At 39.4% G+C, this 22940-nt stretch overlaps 2 protein-coding genes across 2 annotated transcripts; both read right to left on the minus strand.

Moving 5' to 3' along the window:
- Positions 1-777: 777 nt before the first annotated feature.
- LOC114556805 (CD209 antigen-like protein A) lies at positions 778-14724 on the minus strand. Its single transcript, XM_028579850.1, has 7 exons — positions 14610-14724; positions 7548-7622; positions 7271-7360; positions 2750-2926; positions 1258-1415; positions 990-1102; positions 778-913 (listed from the first exon to the last, which is right to left on the minus strand). The coding sequence occupies exons 1-7, from the start codon at positions 14722-14724 to the stop codon at positions 778-780; spliced, it is 864 nt and encodes a 287-aa protein (XP_028435651.1).
- A 4263-nt stretch (positions 14725-18987) lies between these two features.
- LOC114556806 (C-type lectin domain family 17, member A-like) lies at positions 18988-22335 on the minus strand. The gene is made up of 4 exons (XM_028579851.1): positions 22242-22335; positions 19909-19979; positions 19224-19336; positions 18988-19147 (listed from the first exon to the last, which is right to left on the minus strand). Exons 1-4 carry the CDS (start codon positions 22333-22335, stop codon positions 18988-18990), a joined length of 438 nt encoding a protein of 145 aa, XP_028435652.1.
- Positions 22336-22940: the final 605 nt, after the last annotated feature.

Genomic DNA, 22940 nt, shown 5'->3' on the forward strand with positions numbered 1-22940 from the left:
TTTCGTTCCTACCAAAACATTAGTTCTGTAAAAATGGAGGAAAAGCTCATAATCACCGTTGCTAGGTTCCCCTATCATTTATGATATGACGTTGTTTGCGTATAGGGACCAGTTAACATTACCTGCCGGTCACATGGTCTCTAAACAGTCTCACGGTGGAGTCCTGCACGGATCAACAGCTGGCGGCTGCTCACTCTGCCTGCATGCTGCTGCGGTTCAGCGGCTAACGAGCGAGCTAACTGTTAACAGACACCGCTGCGACCAACAACCAATACAAATATAAATCATTATACATGTAATTTATAAAAGGTTTCTAGTGACAGGGTATTTATTGGCCATGCAGTGGCTGTTGTGCTTTTTCTTCAATCGTGTGTTGAACATGATGGAAGAATGCTGCCACGTCAGAGCAGCCAAAGCCTCAAACAGCTCCCCCGTACTTTTTGACAAGCATCCTCGACTGGGCGGCCAGAACTTCTTTGCAGCTCAAGTCGGCGGCGGTGTGTACGTACAGTTTAGCATGGGTGTCCTACTTTTTTCACATGACTGTATATAATCAAATATCTAAATGTATTCAAAATGTCTGTTTTTATCTGAGACACACAAACAGCTTTACAAAATAATTCACTGTAAATATTTCTTTTCTCTTTTTCTATAAAAAATAAAACCCCTGATCTTTTTTATTTAAAAAAAAAAACATTTAAATTGTGAAGTAGAAGACTTTACAGTTTGATATGTATAAGCCAGTTGATATTATCATGCAGAGTCTGACTGCAGTGTTTAAACAGATAAAGCCTTCTTTTGGCAGATCCATTGTTTTTTCTCAGCACAGTTCACTGATCTCCATCCTACGTTCTGGACAGACATTACACACTGACCATCAGTTGCAGGAGGAGGTGGTTGTGGTGTCCAGTAGCTGAGGGAAGAATATGATGTTTAGATCAAGGCTGATAGATTTTATGATTCAAAGTGTTTAGGAATGTGTCTCTTACCTTACAGTCAGATCACTTCCATCAATCCACTTCCATCTCCCAGCTTCAGCTTTCAGGCCAAACCAGTACCCATTAGTTCCTGAACTACCCCAGCTAAATTCATTGAGTGCACACTGAGAAGAGAGAAACAGTTATCAGATATTTAAACCCTGTACTTAAAAAAAACACAAGGTGAGTTAATTTAGACACTCAAGTGTGTTCAGACCTACAGCAAATACATTTCAATGTAATAATTGTATCATAAAAATGTCCACAGTTTTCTCATTACCTTTTCCTCTTCATTATGTACAACAACCAGATCTGAACCCTTTCCTCTGCAGTCTTTTCGAGCTTCTTCCCAGGTTTTTCGATCAGCAAGAGGAGCGTTATTATACGCATAGCAGTTAGACCCGCTGAGTAACCAGCCATTCTGACAAACTTTACACACTGAAACAACAGAGACCAACCAATAAATTACTGCAATATGATATTAATATTATTATTGATTATTTTTCAACCTAATTAATAGGATCTGAACATACAGTGCTCAGCATTAGTGAATACACCCATGCTAAAGTTGACTAAAAGGAGGAATAAAAAAATCTTCTTTTGGAAATTGATCTTATTCCCTTAATTAAAAAAAGAGGAAAAATCCAACCTTTAAGGACACCAATTTTCTTTCCCTGCTAAGCTCTACGGTGCCCTACAGTGTCATGCTGTGTCCTGCTGAACCCTGCTGCTTCCTGCTACATCCATCCATGCTCTGCTGGGCCACGCTACATCCTGTTAACGCCCTGCAGCACCCTGATATGACATGAACTAATACGACTACCATTTGAAGTCACTGTTCCATTATCTTTAATGACTATTATTGCCACTGTCCATCACATCCCCAACCGGCTCCGTCAGACACCGCCTACCAAGAGCCTGGGTCTGTCCGAGGTTTCTTCCTAATAGGGAGTTTTTCCTCGCCACTGCTAACTCTTGGGGGAATTATTAGAATTGTTGGGTCTTTGTAAATTATAGAGTGTGGTCTAGACCTACTCTATCTGTAAAGTGTCTCGAGATAACTCTTGTTATGATTTAATACTATAAATAAAATTGAATTGAATTGAAAAATACAGGGGGCATAAGTAAGTACACCCCTATGTTAAATTCCCATAGAGGCAGGCAGATGTTTATTTTTAAAGGCCAGTTATTTCATGGATCCAGGATACTATGCATCCTGATAAAGTTCCATTGGCCTTTGAAATTAAAATAGCCCCACATCATCACATACCCTTCACCATACCTAGAGATTGGCATGGGGTACTTTCCATAAGATCATCTCTCAATGCAAATCAAACCAGCGATTAGGCTAACTGGAATAAAACAATGCCAGTCTCTAGGTATGGTGAAGGGGGGGCTATTTTAATTCCAAAGGCCAAGGGAACTTTATCAGGATGCATAGTATCCTAGATCCATGAAATAACTGGCCTTTAAAAATAAAAATCTGCCTGCCTCTATGGGAATTTAACATAGGGGTGTACCTACTGTATTTATGCCCCCTGTATTTAAGGAAGAACATTTATTTATTTACAATACACTATTCATTCACAAAGAAAATTGGTGTCCTTAAAGGTTGGATTTTTCCTCTTTTTTTAATAAAGGCATTAAGATCAATTTCCAAAAGATGATTTTTTATTCCTCTTTTTAGTCAACTTTAGGATGGGTGTATTCATTTATGCTGAACACTGTCCCTTTATTTGTTTGGGGATAGTAGGCATCAATGCTCCACTGACCTTGACTGACGTTGAGTTTATTCCAGTTTATCTCCATGTTTTGTATTTGTTCTGTCAGATTGTTGTTGTCCCTCCTCAACTTCTCATTGTCTAAGCTGAGTTTGTTGTTGAGGTTTGTCAGGTTACGATTGGCAGCCACCAGCTCACTTTCATCACTCTGATGACTTAGTGTATCAACTGAAAAATGAAAATTAGCTTCTTAATTATAGTGATAATGTAATTTTCGTTGTATTAGTGATGCAACTTGTTTACATTATAATAATAGACATCCATCCATTACAGGATAGATTCACGTGTTTCAAATCTATCTTATAAAGAGTTAGGTGTTACATGAACACTGAATCTGGGTTTTCTTGCTCTCATCATTCCTCCTGTTCATTCTGGTGAATAAGAAATCCCTTTCTGATGCACTTCAAATGCAAGAGATAGAGGACAAATATGGAGCTAGAACAGTCTCAATAAAGATAAATGCACACACTACATTCACATATGCACACACAGGATTCAAACATGCACACACATGATTTATAAATACACACACAGGATACACAAATGCATACAAAATTCATAAATGCACACACAATTCAGAAATGCACAGGACAAGATTCAGAAATTTATTTCTGATGCACACACAAATATATCTTGATTTACAAACTGCTTGCGGTCTGTGAGCTGTGAAGCATTTGTGTGTGAATTTTGAGACTCCCCTGACGTGGCTCAACTCACAAATGCATTTTTTTAAACAGGGAATGATCTGCAACCAATCAGATATCTCCCTTGTTTTAGCCAATCACAAGAACGCACCCCACATGGGGGATTGTTTACTTATAAGCCAATTGAGAATGAGGAGGTGTCGTCAGGGCACAGCGCCACGCCCCTTCCGCCATTTTGAACTGCTCATGTTCATTGTTTATGTTGGTTGCGGAGGTCTTTATTCTAGAGACATCGGATTTATCGGGTGGCTACGATTAGAAGAAAGGACTTTACTTTCGACCTAATCTCCCAGTCGATGAAAGTGTGTTCTCTGCATATTCATTCGGGTAAGTTCTCTTAAAATGTGTTTATGTTGTCGGCTCTTAAAGCCACAAAGTGCACCTAGCTAACGTTGTTGCCTAGCCTGCTAGCTAACTACAGTGATAGCTAAGCATAAGTGAACACACCCATGCTAATCATTTAACATAAGGCTGTTTGCTGGGTCGCTGTCTTTTGTGCCATTTGTGTTTGTAAAGTTTAATGTCCGGTGGCATTTTCATCTCTTTTTATAAGCCGTTACTGTATATGGGTAACGTTAGCAGTGATTTAGAAATGTGTGTTTATCAGTTGTAGCTGCAGGATGGGAGGTAAAGCTGCACCTTGTTTACTTCACTAGCAACGTTAAATGAAACCTAAAATGTATAAACATTTGTCTTGTGTTTGCTGCTGTCTTTTAACAGGGACTAAGGAAAAAACGGAGGCTGCACTAGCATCACCAGAAGGGAGAGATGAGGAGGAGAGGGAAAGCAAAAGATGTTGAATAGATTATTTGCTATATTAGAGATTGCCATTCAAAAAATAAATGCATCAAATTAACTGATTTGTCTGTGTCTTTTAGTTCTTGGGCATATATACAGTACAGGCCAAAAGTTTGGACAAACCTTCTCATTCAATGCATTTCCTTTATTTTCATGACTGAGAAGGTGCTATACACATAAAACCAGCTGTTATAAAAAGCTCTGGACCTCAGCTATCATGTAGATATGGTCACCAAAGTTTATCCACTGTAAGCACTGTCAAATATGGTAAAGCTATTTTCACCTATTTAACGATTCTATTTTTAAAATCTGATGACACCAGTGTGTTCCCCATCCCAGAAAAACCCCAGGGTGTATCCAGAATTCTACACTTCCAACTTCTACTTATGAGAAATATACCAATATATTTAAAAACTACAACCCCCACTATAGACACGTCCCAGAATCTGTTACAAAGCTTGAGCACTTGTAGTTCTTCCGAGGTGGGTGGGAGGACGTGTTTGGCTCCTCTTTCTGCTGTCTGCCGTGAGTGGGCTTCATTCCGTTTCAGATTGATGCCGCCGGCCGGCCGGCCGAGAACACAATACATGAGACAAATACATGAAGCTGTATTTTATTATTATTAATATCTTTATTGTTTAACTCCTCAAATACAACGTTTTGAAAAAAACATCAATATTACGAATATTATGTATTTGTATCTTTTCTATCCGCCGAGCGGTAATTACGACGTCACTTCCGGAGTCTTCAGCTGATTTCTTTTGAACGTTATTACGATGCATAACTTACTGGAACAAAACTGAGCAACGTTTTGTTGCTGGTGACAAAACTATTGATTATATATATTTATTACATGGCTTGCTTATATTCTAATGTACAATGCGGTCTGTTATTTTCTTGATAATGGACCGTTGCTAAGTATAACACAGCGTTGCCATGCATAGCAGAGCGTTGCCATGGACGCAGTTCTGTTCCCTCCGGAGGAGAGCTATCAATAAATCCGCTAGAAGAAGTTGGCGTCGGGGTCCTAATCACCCCGTCGTTGTTGTATTCGCTATAACAACGCTCTACATGATCCCTTACGTACATTGAAGTGATACTGGCGTTATAGACCCGCTGATCGCCGTCTGATTATCTGAGAATGAATGCCCGCATTGCATTGTGGGACATCGGCTTTGAATGCGCCCAGCTCGGCTCATATCGTAGCTTACTGTTCTGTCTTATTTACTGTAATATTTCACCGGTAATAAGACCGAAATAATATTATTAAAATAAAGAAATGCATACCATGATAACAGCTAAATACACGTTGAAAGCGTTATAGTTTTAAAAATATCAATAAACAACAAAGCAATCCAGCTTCCCTGGCCGAAATAGACCGAAATAATAATTATTTATTTATTTATTTTATTTAATAATTCGTGCTGTGATTACGTAAGATGCTTCTCATTGAAATACATTAGTATAAAAAACGTGACCCCAACACGTAAATCTTCACAATTACGTAATGGTATCACGTTCTAATAGATTTAATTTCGTAATGCCATCACGAACTGATGTGAGACTGGGTTGCTATAGTTGCCCCTGGTTACCGATAGAGTAGGTATGCCAAAATGGTGGACAGGCCCCGGCCATAGGCTCGGATAGGCTCAGGCGCATTGACCATATGCTCAGGCATAGGCACCTCCCAAATCGTGACGTATGTCTCTTGGGGTGCGTTCTTGTGATTGGCTAAAACAAGGGAGATATCTGATTGGTTGCCGATCATTCCCTGTTTAAAAAAATGCATTTGTGAGTTGAGCCACTTACAGTAAAAAAATGGAAATTTTAGCAACATATGAAATCAGATGTAGCAAATAAATCAAACAATAAAACAAATTAACATTACAAGTCACTTTCAGGAGGAATACACAAATAAAAAAGTTTTCAAATGATGAGCCTGAGCCCGATTTTAACCCGACAATTTTTTAATATGGGGGCCATTATAACTGATGTTATAGAGGACTTGTGAGATATCTGAAACAATCTGGCCTGGTTGCGCAATTATCGAAGACAGTGATACAGAGAGGGGATATACGATTTAGAGAGGTTTACCTCACACTCAAGTCAGTGCAGGACATATACCCAGAGCTACGGGAGAAGCTGGAGAGACACAGGTGAGCAGAACGTACGGTGTTTTGCTGCTGTTATCCCTCCTATTGATTTCTCTAACTCAGACTGCTGAAGCCTCATGTTAGTGTAGTAATATATTTGGTGAGAATAAAGTGAGAAGTTTTTAGAGTTCATGAACTGACCTTATGAGAGGCGATCTGGTTTTTAAAGTGATAAGACATTATGAAGGGAATATGGGATATTGGCACACACAGGTATTCAAATCCCAACAATAACAGCTTGTCTCTTTTGACCTGAGAATGGGAGAAGCCGAGGTAACATACATAAGGTTTTCATACATTGTGCTACATCGTTTTAGGAGCCGGCTGGAGCCGAGAAGATCTGGACTGTATCCAAACTGATGACAGTACCACCAGAAGATGGGACAGAAATGGATAAAAAGACAGGATTTTAACTTAGCAGCATCAGATGCTGGGGGAATCTATGTCTGTTTGCTAGGAGACAGATAGACTTGTATTGTAGTATCTGATCCGTGTACACGTATGTAATTGTAGATTGCAATATCATTTATCACTAAAGCTTGTTATAACTTTAACTGCACGAATCCTGAGTTTTATTTCTCTGATTTACCAGTAAACGAACACTATTCAGGGTGTAGTGACCATAGAATTGGAGTGAGGATTAAGTCTGGCCTTTTTAGGGCCAGACCGGTCATTGGTCACATTTTTAGAATAAATTCCTTCATTAGCTTCTGATAAACCTTTGAATACATCTTTGCCCAGAGCAAGTATGAAGAGGAGAAGTATTACAGCAAGAAAACTGTTTCTATGTACATATGGGCAATGTGAACCTGTCTAAATAAGGACTACCAACAACAAGCTAAGACAGTGGTACTCACAGTAGATACGAAGGCCCATGATGACTACCAGTATCAGCCAACACACTGCTATCAGTGGAAAAGACTGAGAGAAGAAGACAGACCTCTGGTCTGAGAGAAAAAGAAGAACTCAGTTGAGTTAATGATGTTGATTTAACAGTCAAAGGTGATCTGAATACATTTGAATCCTACAAGGGAAAAAAGGAGCTGAGCATATTTTCATCATCATCACATTTTTTCAACACAATGACTGATGAATAAATCTCATGTTTATCAATATTAAATGTGTGAAATGTACCTGGAGGGGCTGCCACTTTATCCACAGTCCAGGCTGGAGCATTAACATAGTCATCTTCTTCTTCATCAATTTCCTCTGAAAGATTAACATCAACACAAATGTAGACAACATTGTAAATACATATAGCAGTTTTATATACAGACACATAAACATGATAATATTTTAAAGTACCAATTTCCTCCTGTGGATTTCTTTTCATCCTGAACAAATGATTAAAGTCCTGCTGCAGTCCTGTATGAGAGCTGTTAGGAGGCTGTCTGCTCTGCTGTGATGCTCTTTACTGGACTTCTGCCTCGATTTTGTCGGTTTTTGCAATTGTGTAGCTAATAATAATATGTTGTTGTGAAGGGGAAGTCTAGTGTTGGACATTACTGTCTGCAGCGTCTCTAATGAAATAATATATTTTGCCATTTCAAAAGTGTTTGCTGCCATTGTGTTCTTCAAAAGCATCATGCATTATGAAAAGTAATAATACAACATACTTTTGCACAAAAGAGAGATGCTTAAAGTTGTATTCTATTATATATTAGAATATCTCACAAGCAGAAAGAAACATTCATCTTTTTAGGAAGGAACAGAGCCTGTGTGAAGGCTGTAAGGGAAATGCTAAAGTTAACAGTGTACTTATTTATATATCTCAGAAAAAAGTGTTTGTTTTTTAGTTCTGCTTTAAATTCGTGACAGATTTGTTGTTTGGTTAGCAACTTAAGTCTCAAGTCTTCTCCTGTGGTCAGAATAAAAAAAACTATTGATTCAAGCACTTTTTAGATAAACATTGATTGATTGATTGATTGATTGATTGATTGATTGATTGAGTGATTGATTTTGTTGAGAACAAGTCATGCAACGCCCTGTGTTGACCAATCAATAAAAAGTCTTTTAAACTAACCTTTGTCAATCTGAAATGAAGAATCTGAAATTTCTAGCTTCAAATCTTTTCAGAAACAGGTTTCGGTGAACTATTTTCGCATTCCAAACGAGCATCCATTATGGTCAGTTTTGAAAATCAGGAGCAGCTAGCCCGGTTGTAGGAGGGTGTTGTAGAAGGTTTTCTTTGCATGTCAGTGGTCAGTGAAGAGAAACTGGTGGCAAGCTCACTAGCATGCAGTGCTGGGAAGCGGGGCAATCCCATCCGAGAAAACAACACATATATGGCATTAATGACATTTTATTTACAAAAAGCAAATGCAGGCTGTGTGGCCTGGACTCCTAGAGACATTCAGCATTATTCCTATTGTCAGTATCAGTGTTTGAAATTAATTTGAAAAAATAAAGTAGGCTAAAGCAAGCATTCTTTCACTGTGTAGTCACCACTTAGCAGTCTCTACCTTAATATGTCCCACCCACCCCATCATAAATCACAGTAGGCTACAATAAAACATCCAAGATTAATATTTACTTCAGGGAGGAATGCTCGCAGAAGACTGTGTTGAAGGGCAGAGGAGGCTCTCAGGTAGATTACAAGCTTCATACAGTAGTAGTCTCCATTACATTGGGGTGATCGCGTTTAACTTTAAATAAGATAACATTACGTGTATTTGTATGTGTTATAGGCGTATTACTTTCCCCTTGGTAATGTAGCATATGGATTTCCATGAACACAATTCTAAAATGCGACATAAAGGCTTCTGGGATCAGTTGATAACTCAAACTTGCCGAGAACCTAGACACCCTTTTGAATATAGACTCATGCAGTAGCCTCGGTTACGGTCCTTACGGTCTCGTTCAGTAGCCTGGTGCGCGGTCTCCTTGTGACAGCCTAGCCTAGCTACCACGTAGCAACATTCACTTCTCTAACATTTAACTTAACATAACTACCAAAATAACATGACGTGTATTTGTATGTGATGTACTGTACTTCCCCATTGATAATGTGTGAATTGCCGTGAACACAATCCTCTAAGATGCACCAGAAACAAGGCTCGGTTAATAACTCAAAATTGCCGACAACCAAGACACCGCTTGATTACATTAGACTCGGTTGCACGGTTACATTAGAGTCGAGCAGCAGGCCGGTTGCACGGTTACATTAGACTCGAGCGGCCGGCCGGTTGCACGGTTACATTAGACTCAAGCAGCAGGCCGGTTGCACGGTTACATTAGACTCGAGCGGGCCGGCAGGTCGCACGGTAACATTAGACTTGAGCGGCCGGCAGGTTGCACGGTTACATTCGGTCTCATTCAGTAGCCTGGTGCCCGGTCTAGGTAGCCAATTTCCTGATTGATTCTACCACCACTCCAATGGAGGCACTAATGAGCTAGATTACTACAAACATTGTAGCAGAGAATACCAGCTACACACAACAGCACGAATGAGGTTAAAAAAACTTTCTTTAACTGTCTATGAAAAAAACAGGAGCGAATCGGTTCATTGAAGTATGGCACTCGATTTTCCCGGCTCAGTGACACGAGTCTGGTTAATTAACCAGCTATTCGGTCAGTTTGTCAACACTAACTCAAACTTGCCGAGAAGCTAGACACCCGTTTGAATATAGACTCATGCAGTTTGTCAACACTACCATCAGACCCACTCCCACATTCCACCTTCAGCTCTCAGGCCAATCCAGTATCCATCAGTTCCTGAACTATCCCAGCTGTATATATTGATTATGCCCTGACAAGACAGAAAAAAGTTACCAAAGATTTAAACACTATACTAAATACACACACTGTGATCAACATACTCACATTGTTCAAACCATCACAAGTTTATTATAAAAATTCCCAAAGTTTCATTGTTCACAATTACATGTTACATACAATTACATGTTCCTCTTTAGTATAAACAGCCATAAAAAATGTTATATTTATTTATTTAACTTATTTTTTCAAGGTAAGTGCTGCAGTACAACTAGCAAGACACATGTAATAATTGAGGTAAGTTTGGAGACACTACCTTATTTAATCATTAAATAAATCAATGTTTTTGTTGTATCTCTTTTCGGTGTTGTAGTTTGTAGACGGTCCCTAAGCACTCATCCTACTGCTGGTAGCGGTAGCAGCAGAGAGCAGAAGCCATTATGTTATTTAAATAAACTCCTGTTGTATTTACAAAGTTTCCAATGCCTCGTTTTATGAGTACAAAACCTATTTGTACTACTGTCGAATTTTGGTACCATTCCGGGCATTATTAGTGGGGTAATTTACGAGATACACATTTGGTTCCATTAGCGCCTGAACTAAGTCTTTCGGCTGATAGCGCTAACTTGACCAATGTTAGACCAAGGCAAAAAAGCTTCTGTTTCTATCATGAGGAAGTCAAAATTGCGGTTTTTGCGGAGGAAAGCTGTGAATGATTTTGTTTGAAGTTTCCAGTCTATGGTTCACACTCAAACACAAAGAGCTCTGAAGCAGACCTGTTACATTACATTACAGTACATGTCATTTAGCTGACGCTTTTATCCAAAGCGACTTACAATTGCTATATACCAGAGGTTGCACGCCTCTGGAGCAATCATGGGTGAAATGTCTTGCTCAGGGACACACTGGTTGATGTATCACAGTGGGAATCGTACCCGGGTCTCCTACACCAAAGGCACGTGTCAAATCCCCACCCCTGTGCGTTGCTTAGTGTCCACTCTCACTGTAAAAATAGAGATGGGCAGCGTGCCTTCCGTGGTCTGTGCAGCTTCAAGTTGATAATGGACACGCCCTGCTGTGGGCATGCTGCGGCAGTTGTGTCTCGTTTGTGCTCTGTGTATTTCTGTCTGTAGGCCTACTTACGGTTTTCCGCCTCTTCGCCACTTCCCTTAACTTTGTCTCATTCAGAGAACAGAGTCTAAAACGGGGCTGTGGGGGGTGTGATCGCGCGTTTACTTCCCCTACCACGGTTACATTCAGTTGCCTGGTGCGCGGTCTCCTCGTGACAGCCTACCTACCATGTAACAAACATTTAACTTAAAAGTCCCATGGCATGAAAATGTCACTTTGTGAGTTTTTTTAACATTAATATGCATTCCCCCAGCCGGCCTATGGTCCCCCAGTGGCTAGAAATGGTGATAGGTGTAAACCGAGCCCTGGGTATCCTGCTCTGCCTTTGAGAAAATAAAAGCTCAGATGAGCCAATCTGGAATCTTCTCCATATGAGGTCATAAGGAGCAAGGTTACCTCCCCTTTCTCTGCTTTGCCCGCCCAGAGAATTTGGCCCACCCATGAGAGAGAGACATCATGGCTTTCAAACGAGCAAAGTAGTAGTTGGTCAAGGCCACACCCCCACCCTCCACCTTGCCCCCCCCCCCCTCCACCCCCCCCTCTCCTCCTCAATAGCTACAGACACAGAAATGGCACATCCTAAGGAAAGCTCATTGTGGGACTGGCTCTGGTGGCTGTAATTCTGCACCAAGGCTGAATTTTGGGAAATAGACTTCAGATACAGTATTAGAGGACCACTAAGGTCTATATAAAAGAGACTTCAGATACAGTATTAGGGGACCACTAAGGTCTATATAAAAGAGACTTCAGATACAGTATTAGGGGACCACTAAGGTCTATATAAAAGAGACTTCAGATACAGTATTAGGGGACCACTAAGGTCTGTATAAAAGAGACTTCAGATACAGTATTAGGGGACCACTAAGGTCTATATAAAAGAGACTTCAGATACAGTATTAGGGGACCACTAAGGTCTATATAAAAGAGACTTCAGATACAGTATTAGGGGACCACTAAGGTCTATATAAAAGAGACATCAGATACAGTATTAGGGGACCACTAAGGTCTATATAAAAGAGACTTCTGATACAGTATTAGGGGACCACTAAGGTCTATATAAAAGAGACTTCAGATACAGTATTAGGGGACCACTAAGGCCTATATAAAAGAGACTTCATATACAGTATTAGGGGACCACTAAGGTCTATATAAAAGAGACTTCAGATACAGTATTAGGGGACCACTAAGGTCTATATAAAAGAGACTTCAGATACAGTATTAGGGGACCACTAAGGTCTATATAAAAGCATCCAAAGAGCACCATGTCATCGGACCTTTAACATAACTACCAAGATAACATGACGTGTATTTGTATGTGATATCCATCGATAATGTAGTCTATGAATTTCTATCTACACAACCATCTAAGATGGACGAGAAATAAAGGCTTCTGGGATAAGTTGATAACTCAGACTTGCCGAGAACCTAGACACCCGTTTGAATATAGACTCATGCGGTACCCTCGGGTTACGGTCCTGTCTCGCTCAGTAGCCTGGTGCGCGGTCTCCTCGTGACAGCCTACCTACCATGTAGCAACATTCACTTCTCTAACATTTAAAGCTGCTGTAGATAAGATTGAAGATCCAGGACTTTGCCAACAAATTTGAACATTGACAACTTCTCAGTCCCTCTCCCCTTTCTGCTGAAGTCCAAACCGTCTCCTAAGCCCCTCCCACACAAGGGAGTTTGACAACTACCTAGGCATGTCAGACAACATTTTCAATAACTAAACACTAACACAATGTTAACTTTACTCACCAACAGTAGCTAAAACAATGCTATCTAGCAGGCTACTTTCACCATCATATCAGCCTGAACATTATGCAAACATTACTATTATCCTCACCAACGTAGCTTTGTGGACTTCTGACTACTAATAACCAAGTGAAAGATAAATCACTCATGGTCATTAGGTTACCTGTCGAGAAGACGTGGCTACATCTGCATCGTTCTTCAGATCTTTAAAATCCCGGAGCTCACGCCACCTCTGAAAAGCCACTTCACCCGAGTTTTGGGAAACCTTTCTGAATCTTGTGCGCGGGGAAGGGGGAGGGGAGAACGCTCTTATATGCGTGTGCGTGTCTAAGCAGTGATTGACACGCAGATAGACACCCCATGTAGCCCTGATTAGAGAAAGTCAACCGGGAGCGGTGGAATTTTGCCAATCGCACTACAGGCTGTAGGTGGTGCCAGAGGAGCTGGATTTTTTTTATATTACATAATTCATGTAGTACTACTGGAACATAGGGTCAGTTTCAGCAAATATGACCGAAAGTTAGTTTTATAAGACTTACCTACTGCATCTTTAACTTAACATAACTACCGAGATAACATGACGTGTATTTGTATGTAATGTACTTTCCCATCGATAATATGTGAATTGCCATGAACAATCATCTAAGATGCACCAGAAACAAGGCTTGGTTAATAACTCAAACTTGCCGAGAACCAAGACACCGCTTGGTTACATTAGAGTTGAGCGGGCCGGTTGCACGGTTACATTCGGTCTCGTTCAGTAGCCTGGTGCCCGGTCTAGGTAGCCCATTTCCTGATTGATTCTACCACCACTCCAATGGAGGCGCTAATGAGCTAGATTACTACAAACACAGTAGCAGAGAATACCAGCTACACACAACAGCACGAATGAGGTTAAAAAAACTTTCTTTAACTGTCTATGAAAAAAACATGGGGGGAATCGGTTCATTGACGTATGGCACTCAATTCTCCCGGTTCAGTGACACGAGTCGGGTTAATTAACCAGCTCTTCGGTCAATTTGTCAACACTACTTCTTCCACGTAGTTCGTTACAGTATCATTGAGGTGAATAATTGTCATATGCACATTTAAAGAGGCTACTTCCAACAAAAGATGCAAAAGAGGAGGGAAGAGTAAATGATGTCCAGGCTACATGTGTGCTGACTCAGATATAATTTGAAAAGTTCATCTACAGGAGAATAAATAGTTGAAAGCAAAACAGAATGCCTTCTTCAATATATTCCATTATGTTTTTATATTTGAATTGTAATCTATGTTTCACTTTACATGAAGATATTTCCAGCATATATACTGATCCAGAAAGAGGTAGAAATAGGTGCATAAAAACTCACCAGAATGCAGCAAATTAAGTGTTTAATGCTCCAAATTTTCCTTGGCCTTTGGGTTGCCAGGCCAGGTGTGATTACGCTAAATGAGCAAACACTGGCTATTAACAAGCTGGACAAGCCAATCGATACATAACATACGATACATGTGGCAGAATCTTTTTTCAATGTAAGACTAAAATATGAAATTGCTTCTAGATAGAAAGATAGCATTCAACCATCAGCTGTACAAGTAAATATTGAAACAGACTCTGGAACATTCTGTTGAGAACAAGTGATGCAGCGCTCTCTGTTGGCCAATCAGGAGCATCAACATAAAGTGTCACATAGAAACACACTGAGGCCAGATCTGGGGCCTGTACCATGATGGTAGTTGAACAAACTCAGAGTTGCAGGATTGGTTTAGAGTTGACAAAACCAAACCGATGCAATCAGGCTTTATTGGTACCATGACGCAGCTCATCAACTTTCTCTGTCAACTCAGGCTTTGATTCTTAAACTCTGATTACCCCGCGCGCGCGTGCACATAAAAGAGTGATGTCGGCATATATATATATATATATATATGTGTGTGTGTGTGTGTGTGTAAAATGTGAATGTATTGGCTTTGACATCCTAAGAACGATTAATATTAATTGATTTTTAGATGCAACCCCAACTCCAAACGTTCTTGGCAGCAGATCAAGACAAAATATAAAAATATAAATCAAAGTGGTGAGTATTTACCACAACCTTTTATTATTTTTGTGAACATTTTATCACAAACACTTCTTTGCAGCAAACAGAATGTTGAGAAGATGTGTGCAGTCTATTGCTCCAGTGACTCTAGGGAATCCTTTCATATGAAAAAAAAAATAATATATATATATATATATATATATATATATATATATAGGCCTATATATATTAAAAACCATTCTTAACATGTAGCTACTGTAGACTATTGTATAATACTTAAGTGCTTGAAGTGCAAGCTGCTTTTTGAAGGAAAAAAACTGATTGTGAAAGGTTAAGTTTGTTCATGTCACCCTATCAATATATCTTACCCGCAATTTTATAAAATCCCTCTTTTATGGACATGGTCGATAAATGTCCAGGGAACACAATGAAGCTATTTATGTACCCCTGCAGTGCGAGGACCACCTTGCAAATGGTTTGACAAACCGTGTTTTTCCCTATAGGTTCTCCGCATCACCGACCGCATACAAGTATGTACCACTTGCAAAACAAACGCAACGCAATACATACCATTTGTGGTACAGTAAGTGCATGGCTTCGACGAGTCACATTTGTTATGTGCGGCTCAAGAAGTTCGCAAAGATAAGTTATTCCTTCCGCAGAAAATCTGTATCTTTCATACAAGTAAGTATCAGGAAAGTCAAGGGGATTTTGTCTGTCCCTAAAACCTCTTTCTCTACGAAGTGCTCGTCTAACAATTTGCGCTGAGATATCCACAGGATTTGGAAGAAAAGGTGAAGCCATTGCAATGATTGCAACAGAGAACAGAAGCTGGGAATTAATTACGTCAACTATATGTTTCTTTGCTCACCGCTGATTGGCCAAACTTCAGACTGAGATCTCGAATCCAGAACATAACCTGCCCCGGAGCAGGTCAGCCGTGCAGCGTAAGATACCATGGCAACGGACACCGATTAAAGCCAAGCTACTTTCATAGTACCTAAAACCCAGGGTTGATGGAAACTAAACTGAAACAGGCTTTATTGGTACCATGGCTCATCAACTTTCTCTGTCAACTCAGGCTTTGATTCTTAAACTCTGAGTTATTTATTTAAAAGTTATTTATAATTAAGAGTTTAGTGCCCCTTCAGGCCAGTCACTGTATTTTCCTAAATGCTTGTGTCAGTAGTCAGACACACCATACCTCTATAATCCAATATCTAACTGCATTTATACATTTAATATGAGTGACAGACAAAAACACCTTTGAAAAATTGTGAAGTAGTAGTCTTCATAGTTTGGTATTCATAAGCCAGTTGATATCATGCAGACTTTGACTCCAGTGTTTGAACAGATAAAGCCTTCATTTTGAATATCCATCTTTGTTTCTCAGCACAGCTCACTGATCTCCATCCTACCTCCTCCTGTAGATATCTGTTAATCCTGAACAAATGTTTAAATTCCTTCTTTAGTCCTTTAGGGCTATTAGAAATATTTCTATAATCTAGATGTGTTATTCTCAGTATTAAAATTGTATTCCCTGTATAATGTATAGACTCGGGACGAACAGATAGTTAGCTTAAGCTTTGATTACCTTATAGTTCAAGAATGTGAGTCTGTGTTTATCTGGACCAGACAGAGAGGTGGAATGGGAGGGCTTGGCTTTTGGACCAGTGTGTGTGTGTGTGTGTGTGTGTGTGTGTGTGTGTGTGTGTGTAAGAGAGAGCTGGAGAATCTGCCCGGAGACAGGAGGGAGAGAGGAGGGAGACGCCTTCAAGCAAGATATAAAAGATTAGCAATAAGGATAAACAGGATAAACAGGTTCATAATCTGACAGATTTTGCTGACTTGAACTCTGTATAGTTTGTCTGCAGTTAGGGAAACTTTGTGTCATTTTTGTGAACCCACAATTGTGTTTTGTAAACTTAAATGCTGGACTTCAGTAAACTTTCTTGACTTTAATCTATTGTCTCAGTTTTGATCCCTGAGTTCTGGTGTTATTAGTCTCATTGACCAACACTCATGAATTAGAGTATAGATCACTGGAGTCAGAACTTCCTCTGGCCTTTGGGACAGTACTTTTCCCTGAAAATGTATTCAGCTGTGATGCTCTTTACTGGACTTCTGCCTCGAGGTTGTGACTGTCGTTTTTCCAAATGAACAGGTTAAATAACCTTGTTGTTGTGAAGGGGAAGTAAAGGGGGTGCACAGTGTCTATTTTGGTACGACCACAGGGGGAACAAAGTCAGAAATGTAAATTCTAGTGGCCTAAAAAACATATATGCTAATTCACGTTTGATCATGTCACGGCAGACGTGTAGACAATCAGTGACTGGATGTGCCAACATTTCTTACATCTAAACAAAGATAAGACTGAGATAATTGTCTTTGGTGCCAAAAGAGAAAATAAAGGCACATCTTAATTCTCTCTTTTAGAAGCCTAAGAACCAAGTCAGGAATCTTGGTGTCATTATTGATCTCAATTTTAAAGGCCCCACATTGTAAAAAGTCAGATTTCCTTATCTGAAAAACAGGAAAATCCTCTTTGTAGAATCCATAATATAATGATTTCCTGATAAATTAGACTTCCTGTCCCTCTCTGGAGCTCTGTTGGTGCAGATGTTGACAGTGAGACTGAATAATGAGGACCAAATGCAGCGAACACACTGAGACCAGATCTGCTTCTGTCTCATCTGGATTAAACATGGTACAGCATCCTGAATACGGTTGTTCCTCCTCACTTTATTAAAGCGGGCTGACATTTTCAAGAAAAAGAGAATAACAACAAATGTGTGGCATAACATGTATTCAGTGTAATGGATTCAAATATGAAATTGCTTCTAGATAGAAAGATACCACTTAACTATCAGCTAGTAAATATTGAAACAGACTCTGGAACATTCTCCGCTGACATCTCCTGGACAGACAACATCACAGCGGTCATCAAGAAGGCTCTACAGCGGCGACACTTCCTGAGGGTCCTCAGGAAACACAAGCTGGACTCCAACCTGCTGTTGACCTTCTACCGCTGGTCCATGGAGAGCCTGCTGACGTACTGTATCACAGTATGGTACGGCAGACAGGGAGAGGCTTCAGAGAGTAGTAAAGGCAGCACAGAAGATCATTGGCTGCTCTCGCCCCTCCCTGATGGACACTTACACCTCCCACTGCCTCAGCAGAGTAGACTAGGACTAACAGATTCAAGAACAGGTTTATTCCCAAAAGCCATAACCACTCTGAACTCACACATGCACTGACTTCACAGACTTCACAGTCTAACCCCCCCAACCCCCAGACTGTCTTCTACTCACTACTGTGCAATATTTCATATTTAATGCTATTGATAATATGGATAATTGTTGTGCAATTCCATTACTGTGCAATACCCGTATACTGTGCAATATCATTACTCTCATTCTCCAATATCTATTACTCATTGAGTAAGATGATCACCACTATTGGGCAATATTCAAATCATGTGCAATAACCCACACTGCATATCACACCTTACCCCCCCCTTTTTTTTTTGCACTACTTATTTAATTTCATGTTGTTGTATTTTTTACATATAAAATGAGTTGGAAAATGACCCTGAAACTCAGATGATACCACAACGACAACGCGTGCATCTGTCCTGCTATATGCATGTGTTGGCTGAAGGGCATTGAGTTGCTTTTAATTTCGTTGTAAATGTGTATAGTGACAATAAAAAGGCAATATATCCTATTCTATTCTGTTGAGAACAAGTGATGCAGTGCCCTCTGTTGGCCAATCTGTCACATAGAAACTGGAAACATAATCATTGCATCTCTTACAAAGACGAAGAAAAGCTAACTGCACTTATACATTTAATCTGAGTGTCTGTTTTTTTCCAGACACAAACAAACAGCTTTAAAAAATTGTGGAGTAGAAGTCTTAATAGTTTGATATGTATAAGCCAGTTGATATTATCATTCAGAGTCTGACTGCAGTGTTGAAACAGATAAAGCCTTCATTTTGCAGATCCATCTTTGTTTCTCAGTACAGCCCACTGATATCCATTTATTGTTCTGGACAGACATTACACACTGACCATCAGTAGCAGGAGGAGGAGGTTGTGGTGTCCAGTAGCTGAGGGAAGAACATGATGTTTAGATCAAGGCTGATAGATTTTATGATTCAAAGTGTTTAGGAATGTGTCTCTTACCTTACAGTCAGATCACTTCCATCAATCCACTTCCATCTCCCACCTTCAGCTCTCAGGCCAAACCAGTATCCATTAGTTCCTGAACTAACCCGGCTGTAATAATTGAGTGCATACTGACAAGACAGAAAAAGTTATCAGATCTTTAAAACACTATAACTAAATAATTACAATTTTATCTACAATGTTAAAAAAAGAATTCTGCAAAAAAAGGCAATAATCTGGCGGCTGGGACGCCAAAGAAATGCTGGAAAATAACTTTGTTGTAAATAGTTATTTTTGATTATGAAAATATAGTTTGTAGCTTTAATTTTACATAACATCTTGTGTACTTTTGTTGCTTATAAATAATAAAGGATATTTACACCTGTAAAAACAAATTTGATCTAATCTAAGAAATGTATAACTTGAATTTAACAGTTAACAGTAAAATATTAATATTTGTGAACTTAAAATAAATATGAAATGGTCTTCTTCTGTAAAAACAATTTCAATTTTTTTTCAAAATTGCAATTATTTACAGTTACAGGTTTTTAATGTTCTTTTACCATGTTGTGTTTTTGTAATGTTTATTGTTTGTGTTTAGTTTTTTTTTTTTACAGTGTACAGACTCAGTGTGTTCAGACCAACAAAAATACATTTTAATGTAATAATTGCTTCATAAAAATGTCCACAGTTTTCTCATTACCTTTTCCTCTTCATGATGTACAACAACCAGATCTGAACTCTTTCCTCTGCAGTCTTCTAGAGCAACCCAGTCTCACGTCAGTTCGTGATGGCATTACGAAATTAAATCTATTAGAACGTGATACCATTACGTAATTGTGAAGATTTACGTGTTGGGGTCACGTTTTTTATACTAATGTATTTCAATGAGAAGCATCTTACGTAATCACAGCACGAAACTTTCTGCCACTTGGCTGCAGCAAAGAAGCTGGATACAGCTTTTATATTATTGGTATTTTTAGCCCAATAATCGCTGTTTTAATCAACATTTATTCACCAGATCTTATCATGTTATTATTTCGGTCTATTTCGGCCAGGGAAGCTGGATTGCTTTGTTTTTTATTGATATTTTTAAAACTATAACGCTACATCTTTCAACATGTATTTAGCTGTTATCATGGTATGCATTTCTTTATTTTAATAATATTATTTCGGTCTTATTACCGGTGAAATATTACAGTAAATAAGACAGAACAGTAAGCTACGATATGAGCCGAGCTGGGCGCATTCAAAGCCGATGTCCCACGATGCAATGCGGGCATTCATTCACAGAATCAGACGGCGATCAGCGGGTCTATAACGCCAGTATCGCTTCAATGTACGTAAGGGATCATGTAGAGCATTGTTATAGCGAATACAACAACGACGGGGTGGACAGGACCCCGACGCCAATCTTCTTCTAGCGGATTTATTGATAGCTCTCCTCCGGAGGGAACAGAACTGCGTCCATGGCAACGCTCTGCTATGCATGGCAACGGTGTGTTATACATAGCAACGGTCTGTTATCAAGAAAATAACAGACCGCATTGTACATTAGAATATAAGCAAGCCATGTAATAAATATATATAATCAGTAGTTTTGTCACCAGCAACAACACGTTGCTCAGTTTTGTTCCAGTAAGTTATGCATCGTAATAACGTTTAAAAGAAATCAGCTGAAGACTCCGGAAGTGACGTCGTAATTACCGCTCGGCGGATAGAAAAGATACAAATACATAATATTCGTAATATTGATTTTTTTTTCTAACGTTGTATTTGAGGAGTTAAACAATAAAGATAGCATCAATAATAAAATACAGTTTCATGTATTTGTCTCATGTATTGTGTTCTCGGCCGGCCGGCTCACTCACGGCAGACAGCAGAAAGAGGAGCCGAACACGTCCTCCCACCCACCCCGGAAGAACTACAAGTGCTCAAGCTTTGTAACAGATTCTGGGACGTGTCTATAGTGGGGGTTGTAGTTTTTAAATATATTGGTATATTTCTCATAAGTAGAAGTTGGAAGTGTAGAATTTTGGATACACCCTGGGGTTTTTCTGGGATGGGGAACACACTGGTGTCATCAGATTTTAAAAATCGAATCGTTAAATAGGTGAAAATAGCTTATTACCATATTTGACAGTGCTTACAGTGGATAAACTTTGGAGACCTTATTAATAATTAAATGTATTATTATAATTATTGTGCATACTTTGTACTTTACAGAACAATCACATGTTTATTAAGGTAGTATCTATCTTCCACTCCAGGCACTCCTGCAGTTAATCTCCATGTCTTCTCTTTTCTGGCATTGTCTTTATAAAAAAAGATTTGTGATGACTATTATGTTTTTTCACCACCCCCAAGTGGAATCTCTCATCGGGAGGGGTGGTGGTGGTGGTGGGGGGGAGATTACCTAGCCTTAACTTGAATGGCTGTGATTGTTTGCAGGGCCATGCGGTGCATCCAGAAAGCAGTGCAGAGGTGCCCAGTGGAAATAGGGGTTAGTCCTGAATGAGAGTGACCTGTGTCTCTGACCTGAGGGTAGAAGACAGAGCAGTGTGGGGGGTGTCTGAGGCTATCTGTGTTCCTTTTAGTTTAGTCCTCATGTTGTGAATACTGATCAGTTATTCCTGTTTATTTTTATTATACTGCTCATTGATATGATTTTGTTTAGTGGGTTACAATGGATGTTTGATAGTGACCCAAAACAGGCTGATATATTCAGTGTGTTCGCTGCTTTTAGAGTTTACATGTTCCCTCATGTTCACATGGGTTTCCTCCCACAGTTCAAACATGGGCAGGTCAAGTTAATGTGTTTGTGTGTTGAATCTGTTTCTTTCTGCTTTTTACGCATTGCATGCTGGGATATGCTCCTGTAAACAGACATAGGCAGGGACAGAAGAGGAGTGATGGATGTTTGTTCTCAGTGTGATGAACAATGAACTTGAAAAGTAGAATTTTAAGTTTGTGAAATGGGTCTTCAATCTCAGCAGATATAATGTATTGAATCTATTTGATTATGATAAAAGTTACTGTCTGTTGATGAAAGGTTGGCAGCAGCAGCGTGGAGAGATGCTGCAGACACACAGTGTGGGTTACCACCATTAAAGGAGAAGACTTGAGACATTAGCTGCTAACCAAACAACAACTATTTCATAGCTTCAAAGCAGAACTAGGAACCACACACTTTTCTGAGAAATGGAAATTAGTACACTGTCAACTTTATCATTTCCCTATCAGCCTTCACACAGGCTCTGTAGTTTTAAAAAGATAAATGTTTCTTATCTGCTGGTGAGATACTGTAAGCATATTTTTCATAATGCAACACATTGACAGGAAACGCTTTTGAAATGGCAAAATTCACAGCCATGATATAATTGAACATTTGTGTATCAACACTTATTTTAGGCCACTAGAGTCTGTTCGTCTCTAGGATGGAGATCAGTGAGCTGTGATGAGAAAAAAAACAATGGATCTGCAAAAAGAAGGCTTTATCTGTTTAAACACTGCAGTCAGACTCTGTGTGATAATATCAAGTGGCTATCAAACTATGAAGACTTTCAAAGCTGTTGGTGTGTGTCTGAAAAACAGACACATGGATTAAAAGTATAAGTGCAATTAGATAATGGATTGATTTTTCTCTTTCTATTGTAAATGTCAGTTTATGTAACATGTTTATCAAAGAAGAGACAGAAGCAGATCTGGCCTCAGTGTGCTTGCTGTCTTTAGAGT

The sequence above is a fragment of the Perca flavescens genome, chromosome 6 (assembly GCF_004354835.1).
Source record: "Perca flavescens isolate YP-PL-M2 chromosome 6, PFLA_1.0, whole genome shotgun sequence".
Classification (NCBI taxonomy): domain Eukaryota; kingdom Metazoa; phylum Chordata; class Actinopteri; order Perciformes; family Percidae; genus Perca; species Perca flavescens.

Coding starts and splice junctions, on each gene's coding strand:
- LOC114556805 (XM_028579850.1), bottom strand. CDS start 14,724: ATGGTACAGGCCCCAGATCTGGCCTCAGTGTGTTTCTATGTGACACTT. Junction 2,927..7,270: donor CATGGGCCTTCGTATCTACT/GTGAGTACCACT, acceptor TTCATTTTTCAG/TTGATACACTAAGTCATCAG. Junction 1,103..1,257: donor TACATAATGAAGAGGAAAAG/GTAATGAGAAAA, acceptor CTCTCTTCTCAG/TGTGCACTCAATGAATTTAG.
- LOC114556806 (XM_028579851.1), bottom strand. CDS start 22,335: ATGTCTCAAGTCTTCTCCTTTAATGGTGGTAACCCACACTGTGTGTCT. Junction 19,980..22,241: donor CAACCTTTCATCAACAGACA/GTAACTTTTATC, acceptor AACTGACGTGAG/ACTGGGTTGCTCTAGAAGAC. Junction 19,337..19,908: donor TACATCATGAAGAGGAAAAG/GTAATGAGAAAA, acceptor CTGTCTTGTCAG/TATGCACTCAATTATTACAG.